General features: G+C 47.6%; 1 protein-coding gene across 2 annotated transcripts in view; it reads left to right on the forward strand.

Annotated features, from left to right (window-relative positions):
- The window catches only part of RPS6KA5 (ribosomal protein S6 kinase A5), a 121,256-nt gene that overhangs the window by 62,799 nt on the left and 45,211 nt on the right, over positions 1 to 13,246 (forward strand). For both annotated transcript variants that reach the window (XM_088455563.1, XM_088455562.1), the window contains exons 12-15: positions 2,580 to 2,673; positions 3,811 to 3,981; positions 4,224 to 4,415; positions 8,700 to 8,859. In XM_088455563.1, the coding sequence (XP_088311689.1) occupies positions 2,580 to 2,673; positions 3,811 to 3,981; positions 4,224 to 4,415; positions 8,700 to 8,859 (617 nt within the window). The remainder of the gene's footprint in view (positions 1 to 2,579; positions 2,674 to 3,810; positions 3,982 to 4,223; positions 4,416 to 8,699; positions 8,860 to 13,246) is intronic.

The following is a 13,246-nucleotide window of genomic DNA, read 5'->3' on the forward strand; positions in this document are numbered from 1 at the left end:
TGTATGCATCTGTATAGGTCAGGGCAGGCTTTATCCCAGGGAATCAGATGGCGGCCATCAGCAGAGAAGCCTAGTTCTGATAGAGCAGCTGTGTGACCGAACTGTATAATTAGCGTGTACGCACCTGTATAAGTCAGGGAAGGCTTTATCCCAGGGCCTCAGATGCAGCCATTAGGGGAGAAGCCTAGTTCTGATAGAGCAGCTGTGTGACTGGACGGTATAATTAGTGTGTATGCATCTGTATAAGTCAGGGCAGGCTTTATCCCAGGTTCTCAGATGCAGCCATCAGCAGAGATGCCTAGTTCTGATAGAGCAGCTGTGTGACCGGACGGTATAATTAGTGTGTATGCATCTGTATAGGTCAGGGCAGGCTTTATCCCAGGGCCTCAGATGTAGCCATCAGCAGAGATGCCTAGTTCTGATAGAGCAGCAGTGTGACCGATAGTGGGAGTAAGTCTCAGCTTACACAGGCTGGCTGGCTTGCGAGGGCAGGAAACTGCATACGTGGATGCAGCCCCTGGCCTTGTCACTCCCGGATAACGGAGCCGACGCCTCAGTTTCCGGAAACGCCCCCGCACTGTCCCTTAAATGTCTCTGCCTGTCAATCAGGCAGAGACATAGCAGGGGCTGCTTGCAGTCACGCAGTATCTGTTATGCACACACTCAGATTCCCTATAATCGTGCAATGCTGAATCAGCCCCAGAATGTCTTGCTAAAGAGGAAAGCTTCCATAGTGATTGATCAGTGTACCAGGGTCATCAGGACCAAGGAGCAGTGTCTGCATATGACATCTTTGACCTGTAAGATATAAAAATTTGACCAGTGGAACAGGTAGTTAAACAATGGGCCACAGAACAGCCAATGAATCACGCCTCCTAGAAGGCAGCTTGTGGTTGCACGTGATGTCATTATATGTGTTTCCTGGGAACCTCAAATCTGCTAAATGGTCTGAAACACATTAGTACCATTTGTTGGGGCCCAGGTGGTTCTGAAAGTCTGTCTCTTAGTTTTGAACCCTCAGAAGGTTAGTCTCTGATTTGTATTAGACCCACCCAGTAGGATGAAATGTTCTTTCATCATGGCCTGGGGTCTGTGAGCGCTCCTCTGGTGGTTCATGTAAGCTACCACTATGTTGTTGTCTGTCGGTCTCTGACTTTTATCTTCTTCAGTAGTGACATCTAGCTACTCAAGGACAGACAGCTGACCCTTATTCCAGAACATTGATTGGTAAAATCCACTCCTGTGGAGACCATATACCTGAGGTTTAGTTTTGAGGTCCTACAGCTCCCCATCCCAGAAGACTGGCATCTGAGTAAACCAATCTTTGAGCTAGCTTCTAAAGAAGAGAGACCTGTTTCACAAACCTAAAAGTGCAGCACGTGGAATTTCGCATAAGGCACAAGGATCGAGATTATGATCCCCACCACCCTTATACAGTGTCCAATGGTAGAGCATGGGTTGGGCCTGAATTGTAGATAGTAGCTCTTTTTAGAGTGAGACTTTTATCTTGAAGGAGGAATGTTATCTGAAGGACTGGGCTGAAATGCAGAAATTATTTGTGCCTAAGCATGATCAAGCGATTCAATCCAGGAGCTAGATCGTAAGCTTGAGATGTTGAACTTCTTTTATTGGGTTAACCATGGTATCATCCTTCTTAGGGCAACAGCCACTGGGGATGCCCACTGGGACTACAGGAAGATGTATGTAGAGGAAAGGGAGCCTAAATGTAGCTATAGATCACCAAAATAAGGGTTCTTTCACTCCTCATCTTGGACATGGTCTCCTGGGGATCAAATGGATTCCTGGGAATCTATTTTCTTTGGCAGAATAAAGACTTCTCCAAGACAATACTTAAGCTTTCTAACATAAGCAAGAGCCTTGCTTGTCACCCACAAGGCTAGCTAGAAGGTAAACTAGATGGACAAAATACTTCATTGAATAGGTGTGGTCCTTGGGGAGCTGTATACAGTCCTCATCGGTACCTCTATTGCCCATGAGAAAGCTGGACAAATGAGTGGTGCATAACGAGTCCGCTTGGACAAGCTGAAGGCTGTAGAAGGCATGCTATCATGTATGCCTGGCTAGCCGCATAGGTGTTGTTGTCTGTAGCAGCATCCTTCTATTGGTTAGATGTGTCATGTGCAGGATCCAATGGCGCTCTGCAAGCAGGTGACCGGAGTTTGATGTCTCTTGGAGGCTCACGATCTCGCAGGCCTCCTGCCTCGCTGCCACCACCTTGGGGAAAATACAGACTGGGTGATTTGAGGACAATGATATGGAAAGCGTTTCATTGCTTCAGGTAATTCCCTTACAGAGCGCCTATGATCCGGGGAAGCTGCCGCTAGTTAGCGCTTCCCTTCCAGGGACACGGGTGACCAGAACAGGAGTAGGTTGTCCTAGGGGTGATAAATTGAAAAAAAATATTAGCGCAAGAGCCCATTGGTTCCTAGCTCCTATTCAGAGAACTGACAAATGAGAAGTGTGTTGTAGGTAGGAGTTTATTACAATGCTGTGCCTTCCGGAGGTAAAACATGAACCCTGTGGCCTCCTACATCAATTTATTATTATTACATCTTTAGAATGGAAAGCAATACCCAGAAAGAAATTGCAGCGATGAGGCTGTGTGAGAGTCATCCCAACATCGTGAAGCTACTTGATGTTCACCATGATCAGGTGAGTACGTACTGTGACATATACAGGAGAAATAGTCGGGGTGCTCACAGGAATTATCTGATACTGTGTTGTTAATTGGTTTTTGTACAGTCTGTAAGAACCTCTGCGTATTTCTGATTCCAAGACTCTGTACAAACACAATCATACTCGGTACGACTTGGATGCATGCGCAGTAAAACGTGGACATAACGCGCGATTCTGAATCAGGCCCTTAATATCCAGATCGATTTTGGTGCAGAACTGTTGTCCCATTATCGGATTTCCTACTGATTCACTTGGCTGGGCACCACGGGGCTTATCTCGCAGTCTTATCGCTATGTGCGATGCTGCTGGCGTGGGCAAAAATTCACACGTATGCAAATAAACAGGTTTATTTTAAAGTATTTGTTAGAAGCTAACAATCGCCAAATGTAAATATAACTATCTTACTCTGTGTATCACAAAATATAACTTTCAAAGGGAAATATATAACAGGACGACCATACGTACTGATCCACACGGGGGATTCACCCTCCAGTCCAAGTTTATGCCAGCTTGGCCACAATCAACCACCAAATGTCACGCACCTTGGTGGGCACACGCCAACGGAAGCAAACATGATGGAGCTTCCCTGACCATGATGGTGAGCTTGAAGTCGCTGTCCAGTCAGTCCTGTTAAAGTTGTAGCTGGGCACCGTTGATAAGCACCTTCCAGCTCCACAATGTGAGTTGCTGGGTGTCAGAGAGGAAGCTACGGTTAGGCGTACCTCTGCCTCATGTACCTCAGGACCCCTATTGCAGCTTGCTCCCCAAAGACTGCAGATAAGGGTTCTGTGACAGCCACCGATCTTGTTTGACAAAAGAACTCTATTCTGCATGATCTGCTCCTTATAAAATTAAGCATTTGGATGTCATTTGGAAGATTGGTGGCTAAAGCCCAACATCTTGTTACATGGCTCTGTGGCATCTAGCGCTCCATGTAATCTTAGCGATACCCATACACGAGCTCTTGCTGCGAAGGGGGTAAAGCCTGGGGGTAGTTAGAGACAGGTGCATGGCTGGAAATGTCCAGGTTACAACGGGAAGTTTGCAGTCAGGATCGTTTCGTGGCAGGTGGGTGACGTCCATAGATCATCATTAATCTTATTCTTCTCCCAGCTTCACACGTTCCTAGTGATGGAATTACTGAGAGGAGGAGAACTGTTTGAGCGCATCAAGAAGAAGAAATCGTTCAGCGAGGCGGAAGCCAGCCACATTATGCGCAAGCTGGTGTCCGCAGTCAGCCATATGCACGATGTCGGAGTCGTGCACAGAGACCTGAAGCCGGAGGTACTTTTATGGCTAGTTTTATCCATAAGCGTAGGGGGAATTGCCTCCTTATAAAGTTACTGAATAGATTATGCAGCACAGGGAGATGACGCTGTCAGCAGCTTTATGTCACCGTGTATTTGGCACTTGCAGACAACGCTCATCTTCAGTTAGTTGTGATACTTTTTTTCCTTATCTTAGAGTATTTTTCCCCATTGAACGGGATATTTATTTATTTTTGTCTGTTTTTTTTTTCCCCCCAGAATTTTCTCTTCACAGATGAAAGTGACAATTCTGAAATAAAAATTATTGATTTTGGATTTGCGCGGTTAAAACCACCGGATAACCAACCCCTGAAAACGCCCTGCTTCACCCTGCATTACGCTGCGCCAGAACTCCTGAATGACAATGGCTATGACGAGTCATGTGACCTTTGGAGCCTGGGGGTCATTTTAGTAAGCTAAAAAAATCAAATCATCCTTGGACAGTGGGCAATGCCAATTGTCAGACTATACCCATAAAAGTAATGATTATGTAAAAGTTATGATATATGTATGTGTGTGTGTATATATATATATATATATATATATACATATATATATATATATATATGTATATATATATATGTGTGTGTGTGTGTATATGTATGTGTGTGTGTGTGTGTGTGTATATATATATATATGTTCCAACAATCCGGCACTCCTTAGCTGTTAGTGCAATTGGGTGTGCTCGTGCTATTCAAAATACAACGTAGGTCCTGAATAATACAAGTCCATGCACGGCACTACCGATGAAAAAGCTTTAATAAGTACAAATATGTACATCCATTAGTACATCCAATTCATTTACAAAGCGTGGTAGCAACGTTTCTGGATCCCTCCGGACCCCGTTGACCGTTATTGCACGTCATTTTGCACATTATTGCCATGATCACAGCAGCTTGAGAACGGGGTCCGGAGGGATCCAGAAACGTTGCTACCACGCTTTGTAAATGAATTGAATGTACTAATGGATGTACATATTTGTACTTATTAAAGCTTTTTCATCAGTAGTGCCGTGCATGGACTTGTATTATTCAGGACCTACGTTGTGTGTATATATATATATAATGCAACTTCCCATCCAGATATAAGATATTGGATTCTGCTCGCTGGAGTCAAGAAGGGTCTATTTTCTATACAAAGATTTTTGCAAAGAGCAACAAGAGGACTCTTACGTAGGGCACTCTATGTCATGTAATGGTTATTTATTTATAATGTAACTTTTATTTCTTCTACCCATAAAATAGATAACTATATGTGGTGTGTGAATCACCTGTTCTTAATATAATAATTATAGTCTCTATAATGCTGCATCATACAGAGTTATATCAGATACAATGAATATTTCTCTATATCCAATGAAGACTGAAATATATATATGAAATGATCCTCAGAAGTGTTACGATTAGTAGCATATATGGCTGAGGATATCTCCGGTCACAGATTCGCTAATAATTGATCTAAATATAAAATACTAGAAAGACGCTCTTATCCCATAATCATAAATCACAGATCACCACAAATAACTATGTTCTATACAGTATCCATTGTAGATTGTGCACATACTGTGGTGTATAATGATACTTTGTGTTCAGTCGCACACAGGCTGCACTGGGACCAGATATTGGAGTAGAAGAGTCATTCTGTAGTCATGAACAAGCATTCAAGGTTTATTATCTCCAAAATAGACAGAGTCCAAAACCAGCCATGTATGTAAAGACATTTACCTGTTGTCCTAGCGTACACCGCATTCACAAACATGGGACACTGAGTGTTACACTATCCCTGTCTTTGTGCGCTCGCTTAGTTTTGTGCTTCTGTCCCTTACACAAGTCTTGCCGGTTACTGAAATCCTCTTTTGGTATTGCCTAGTATTTCATGGCTGTTGGGGAGAATGCTTTGTAATTAAAAACAAATTGTATTGGGGTGGTGTTATATATTTAATATAGGAAATAAATGTGTAAGAATAGATGGAGGTATTCCCAAAGCTCCTCGGTACGGTCAGTGATAGGTGTATGTGGGTGCCTTATGTATCAGGGATGTGGGAACTTCCTAGCTATCTGAGTGATACTGTACCTGAGCCCCAACCCATTTGCTGCTCGTGTGTGCAGGCGCAAGGTGCACTGTAGTAAGGTCATAGGACAGGGCTGATGACCCCCTTGGATGTTACATGCCCATCGTGTAGCAGCACAAGGTGATGTAGGACTCAGTCTGTCATAGTTAGGCGCCTGCAGGATTGTTTAGATATGGCGCCATTAATCAGGATAGGTCCTCAAGCCAAGACCGCTCACCTCTCACACTTAAAATCTAACCCCCATTTATTGTCTCCCTGTAAGTGAGAGTGTGCCCACCCCATCCCACAACCTGACCCACTGGCCCTATTCCTGACTCCCTCTCCCCCATGGCATGCCCACCTATTAATCCTGCCTATCCCTGATGCTACATCCCCATCCTCTTCTCACTAGTCCAATTCCCTCTCTTGCTCCTGCCTATCCCTGATGCTACCTTCCCATCCTCTTCTCACTAGTCCAATTCCCTCTCTTGGTCATGCCTATCCCTGATGCTACGTTCCCATCCCCTCCTCACCAGTGCAATTCCCTCTCTTGGTCCTGCCTATCCCTGATGCTACGTTCCCATCCCCTCCTCACCAGTGCAATTCCCTCTCTTGGTCCTGCCTATCCCTGATGCTACGTCCCCATCCTTTCCTCACCAGTCCATATTCCCTCTCTTGGTCCTGCCTATTCCTGATGCTACGTCCCCATCCTCTTCTCACCAGTCCAATTCCCTCTCTTGGTCCTGCCTATCCCTGATGCTACGTTCCCATCCTCTTCTCACCAGTCCAATTCCCTCTCTTGGTCCTGCCTATTCCTGATGCTACATTCCCATCCTCTTCTCACCAGTCCAATCCCCTCTCTTGGTCCTGCCTATCCCTGATGCTACGTTCCCATCCTCTTCTCACTAGTCCAATTGCCTCTCTTGGTCTTGCCTATCCCTGATGCTACGTTCCCATCCCCTCCTCACCAGTCCAATTCCCTCTCTTGGTCCTGCCTATCCCTGATGCTACGTCCCCATCCTCTTCTCACCAGTCCAATTTCCTCTCTTGGTCCTGCCTATCCCTGATGCTATGTTCCCCATCCTGTACTCACCAGTGCAATTCCCTCTCTTGGTCCTGCCTATCCCTGATGCTACGTTCCCATCCTCTCCTCACCAGTGCAATTCCCTCTCTTGGTCCTGCCTATCCCTGATGCTACGTTCCCATCCTCTCCTCACCAGTGCAATTCCCTCTCTTGGTCCTGCCTATCCCTGATGCTACGTTCCCATCCTCTCCTCACCAGTGCAATTCCCTCTCTTGGTCCTGCCTATCCCTGATGCTACGTTCCCATCCTCTTCTCACTAGTCCAATCCCCTCTCTTGGTCCTGCCTATCCCTGATGCTATGTTCCCCATCCTCTTCTCACTAGTCCAATCCCCTCTCTTGGTCCTGCCTATCCCTGATGCTATGTTCCCCATCCTCTTCTCACTAGTCCAATTCCCTCTCTTGGTCCTGCCTATCCCTGATGCTACGTTCCCATCCTCTCCTCACCAGTCCAATTCCCTCTCTTGATCTTGCCTGTCTCCTTTTTTCTCCTTTTCCTTCATTCTCTGCCGTCTGCAATCCCACTTCTGCCCCCAACATTACACTGAGACTGCCGCCACTGTCCCATACTCCTCTCCGCGCAACTTTCTATACCTGCTTCTCATTCTACCTATCTGTCTGCTCATTCAGGTTCTCTATCACTGGCACCTCCCCCCCTCCATTCCTCAGACTGCGGTGCCCCTGTACACTGACAGTATAGACATCTCTCACACGCCTTCTCCTCCTCCTCCTCCCCTTCTCTAATAAAAAGATGTCAAGTATTACCCCTCCCACTATGACAGACAGCTAAAGCCCTACCCCATCTGTAGGGCAGTTATGTAGGGGGATCTGATACCTGGCAGTGCAGTGCTTTTCATCATTGTAACACCACTGTCCCCTAGCAAGTCTGCCTAGCTGTCATTCCCTCTGTGCCTGCCCAGATAGAGAAGCCCCTCCCTCCTAACATGTGAGTGATAGGGGAGGATGGACTTTCTTAGTTCTATGTGAGCACTCGTTATTCAGTACTGCAGAGCCTTGGATGTATGGTAATGTTAGTCCCTTATAGAGCCAGGGAAGATGTGCATCCATTAATAACAATAAACATACTTTCCAAAATATAAGAACATCAGCATTTTACGCACATTAAATACCTGTGTCCTTTGTCCAGCGTTCCCGTGGCTCTGATTCCATCCATAAACTATTAACAGACAAGCAGTTTCTTCCCCTGTTGTTAAAACGGAAAGTTCTAATTGTCATTAGAGGATGATGTTGTAGATTCTGGAGAATAGATATATTTCAGTTTTGGGTTTGGGAATACATATCCTGATGGGGAGGGTGGTTAAAATAAATTTTTACCCCTTTAATGTTAACATATATGGGAAATGTAAACTAACTCCCAGTACTCTGGGTGTTTACACTCTGCCAGTAACTGGGGAGCACGAACGCACTAAATATCCATCTTCTCAGCATCCAGTGAGCGGAACGTGACGTCATTATTTTGTAAAACTCAACACAAATCCGGGTTGGGGAATTGCAGAGTTGTATTAGTGGAATATCAGATAATCATTTCTATGTTCTTCCCAGTATACAATGCTGTCGGGTCAGGTGCCTTTCCAGTGTCAGGAGAAAGCGCTAATGTGCGCAAGTGCCGAGGAAATCGTGAAGAAAATAAAGCAAGGCGACTTCTCATTCCACGGAGACAGCTGGAGAAATGTTTCTCAGGAGGCAAAAGATCTGATACAAGGTATAAACCATGGTCAGGCCGAATAGCGATTATTGTGTAACCGGTGTGTGCGTGTGATGCCGCAGGTGCTGTGTCCTCACTTGTACAATGTTATCTCTCTGCTCCATAACCGGTGTGTGCGTGTGATGCCGCAGGCGCTGTGTCCTCACTTGTACAATGTTATCTCTCTCTTCTCCATAACAGGTGTGTGCGTGTGATGCCGCAGGTGCTGTGTCCTCACTTGTACAATGTTATCTCTCTCTGCTCCATAACCGGTGTGTGCGTGTGATGCCGCAGGCGCTGTGTCCTCACTTGTACAATGTTATCTCTCTGCTCCATAACCGGTGTGTGCGTGTGATGCCGCAGGCGCTGTGTCCTCACTTGTACAATGTTATCTCTCTCTGCTCTATAACCGGTGTGTGCGTGTGATGCCGCAGGTGCTGTGTCCTCACTTGTACAATCTTATCTCTCTGCTCCATAACCGGTGTGTGCGTGTGATGCCGCAGGCGCTGTGTCCTCAATTGTACAATGTTATCTCTCTGCTCCATAACCGGTGTGTGCGTGTGATGCCGCAGGTGCTGTGTCCTCACTTGTACAACATTATCTCTCTCTTCTCCTTAACCGGTGTGTGCGTGTGATGCCGCAGGTGCTGTGTCCTCACTTGTACAATGTTATCTCTCTGCTCCATAACCGGTGTGTGCGTGTGATGCCGCAGGTGCTGTGTCCTCACTTGTACAATGTTATCTCTCTCTGCTCCATAACCGGTGTGTGCGTGTGATGCCGCAGGTGCTGTGTCCTCACTTGTACAATCTTATCTCTCTGCTCCATAACCGGTGTGTGCGTGTGATGCCGCAGGTGCTGTGTCCTCACTTGTACAATGTTATCTCTCTGCTCCATAACCGGTGTGTGCGTGTGATGCCGCAGGTGCTGTGTCCTCACTTGTACAATGTTATCTCTCTCTTCTCCATAACCGGTGTGTGCGTGTGATGCCGCAGGTGCTGTGTCCTCACTTGTACAATGTTATCTCTCTGTTCCATAACCGGTGTGTGCGTGTGATGCCGCAGGCGCTGTGTCCTCACTTGTACAATGTTATCTCTCTGCTCCATAACCGGTGTGTGCGTGTGATGCCGCAGGCGCTGTGTCCTCACTTGTACAATGTTATCTCTCTCTCTGCTCCATAACCGGTGTGTGCGTGTGATGCCGCAGGCGCTGTGTCCTCACTTGTACAATGTTATCTCTCTGCTCCATAACCGGTGTGTGCGTGTGATGCCGCAGGCGCTGTGTCCTCACTTGTACAATGTTATCTCTCTGCTCCATAACCGGTGTGTGCGTGTGATGCCGCAGGTGCTGTGTCCTCACTTGTACAACATTATCTCTCTGCTCCATAACCGGTGTGTGCGTGTGATGCCGCAGGCGCTGTGTCCTCAATTGTACAATGTTATCTCTCTGCTTCATAACCGGTGTGTGCGTGTGATGCCGCAGGTGCTGTGTCCTCACTTGTACAACATTATCTCTCTCTTCTCCTTAACCGGTGTGTGCGTGTGATGCCGCAGGTGCTGTGTCCTCACTTGTACAACATTATCTCTCTGCTCCATAACCGGTGTGTGCGTGTGATGCCGCAGGCGCTGTGTCCTCAATTGTACAATGTTATCTCTCTGCTCCATAACCGGCGTGTGCGTGTGATGCCGCAGGCGCTGTGTCCTCACTTGTACAATGTTATCTCTCTGCTCCATAACCGGTGTGTGCGTGTGATGCCGCAGGTGCTGTGTCCTCACTTGTACAATGTTATCTCTCTGCTCCATAACCGTGTGTGCGTGTGATGCCGCAGTTGCTGTGTCCTCACTTGTACAATGTTATCTCTGCTCCATAACCGGTGTGTGCGTGTGATGCCGCAGGCGCTGTGTCCTCACTTGTACAATGTTATCTCTCTGCTCCATAACCGATGTGTGCGTGTGATGCCGCAGGCGCTGTGTCCTCACTTGTACAATGTTATCTCTCTCTTCTCCATAACCGGTGTGTGCGTGTGATGCCGCAGGCGCTGTGTCCTAACTTGTACAATGTTATCTCTCTTCTCCATAACCGGTGTGTGCGTGTGATGCCGCAGGTGCTGTGTCCTCACTTGTACAACATTATCTCTCTCTTCTCCATAACCGGTGTGTGCGTGTGATGCCGCAGGTGTTGTGTCCTCACTTCTACAATATTATCTCTCTCTGCTCCATAACCGGTGTGTGCGTGTGATGCCGCAGGCGCTGTGTCCCCACTTGTACAATGTTATCTCTCTTCTCCATAACCGGTGTGTGCGTGTGATGCCGCAGGCGCTGTGTCCTCACTTGTATATGTAATCTCTCTGCTCCATAACCGGTGTGTGCGTGTGATGCCGCAGGCGCTGTGTCCTCAATTGTACAATGTTATCTCTCTGCTCCATAACCGGTGTGTGCGTGTGATGCCGCAGGTGCTGTGTCCTCACTTGTACAACATTATCTCTCTCTTCTCCTTAACCGGTGTGTGCGTGTGATGCCACAGGCGCTGTGTCCTCACTTGTACAATGTTATCTCTCTTCTCCATAACCGGTGTGTGCGTGTGATGCCGCAGGCGCTGTGTCCTCACTTGTACAATGTTATCTCTCTTCTCCATAACCGGTGTGTGCGTGTGATGCCACAGGCGCTGTGTCCTCACTTGTACAATGTTATCTCTCTTCTCCATAACCGGTGTGTGCGTGTGATGCCGCAGGTGCTGTGTCCTCACTTGTACAATGTTATCTCTCTGCTCCATAACCGGTGTGTGCGTGTGATGCCGCAGGTGCTGTGTCCTCACTTGTACAATGTTATCTCTCTCTGCTCCATAACCGGTGTGTGCGTGTGATGCCGCAGGTGCTGTGTCCTCACTTGTACAATGTTATCTCTCTGCTCCATAACCGGCGTGTGCGTGTGATGCCGCAGGCGCTGTGTCCTCACTTGTACAATGTTATCTCTCTCTTCTCCATAACCGGTGTGTGCGTGTGATGCCGCAGGCGCTGTGTCCCCACTTGTACAATGTTATCTCTCTGCTCCATAACCGGTGTGTGCGTGTGATGCCGCAGGTGCTGTGTCCTCACTTGTACAATGTTATCTCTCTCTTCTCCATAACCGGTGTGTGCGTGTGATGCCGCAGGTGCTGTGTCCTCACTTGTACAATGTTATCTCTCTGTTCCATAACCGGTGTGTGCGTGTGATGCCGCAGGCGCTGTGTCCTCACTTGTACAATGTTATCTCTCTGCTCCATAACCGGTGTGTGCGTGTGATGCCGCAGGCGCTGTGTCCTCACTTGTACAATGTTATCTCTCTCTCTCTGCTCCATAACCGGTGTGTGCGTGTGATGCCGCAGGCGCTGTGTCCTCACTTGTACAATGTTATCTCTCTGCTCCATAACCGGTGTGTGCGTGTGATGCCGCAGGCGCTGTGTCCTCACTTGTACAATGTTATCTCTCTGCTCCATAACCGGTGTGTGCGTGTGATGCCGCAGGTGCTGTGTCCTCACTTGTACAACATTATCTCTCTGCTCCATAACCGGTGTGTGCGTGTGATGCCGCAGGCGCTGTGTCCTCAATTGTACAATGTTATCTCTCTGCTCCATAACCGGTGTGTGCGTGTGATGCCGCAGGTGCTGTGTCCTCACTTGTACAACATTATCTCTCTCTTCTCCTTAACCGGTGTGTGCGTGTGATGCCGCAGGTGCTGTGTCCTCACTTGTACAACATTATCTCTCTGCTCCATAACCGGTGTGTCCGTGTGATGCCGCAGGCGCTGTGTCCTCAATTGTACAATGTTATCTCTCTGCTCCATAACCGGCGTGTGCGTGTGATGCCGCAGGCGCTGTGTCCTCACTTGTACAATGTTATCTCTCTGCTCCATAACCGGTGTGTGCGTGTGATGCCGCAGGTGCTGTGTCCTCACTTTTACAATGTTATCTCTCTGCTCCATAACCGTGTGTGCGTGTGATGCCGCAGTTGCTGTGTCCTCACTTGTACAATGTTATCTCTGCTCCATAACCGGTGTGTGCGTGTTATGCCGCAGGCGCTGTGTCCTCACTTGTACAATGTTATCTCTCTGCTCCATAACCGATGTGTGCGTGTGATGCCGCAGGCGCTGTGTCCTCACTTGTACAATGTTATCTCTCTCTTCTCCATAACCGGTGTGTGCGTGTGATGCCGCAGGCGCTGTGTCCTCACTTGTACAATGTTATCTCTCTTCTCCATAACCGGTGTGTGCGTGTGATGCCGCAGGTGCTGTGTCCTCACTTGTACAACGTTATCTCTCTCTTCTCCATAACCGGTGTGTGCGTGTGATGCCGCAGGTGTTGTGTCCTCACTTCTACAATGTTATCTCTCTCTGCTCCATAACCGGTGTGTGCGTGTGATGCCGCAGGCGCT

Source organism: Taudactylus pleione, unplaced genomic scaffold (assembly GCF_031769625.1).
Source record: "Taudactylus pleione unplaced genomic scaffold, aTauple2 ptg000660l, whole genome shotgun sequence".
Lineage (NCBI taxonomy): Eukaryota > Metazoa > Chordata > Amphibia > Anura > Myobatrachidae > Taudactylus > Taudactylus pleione.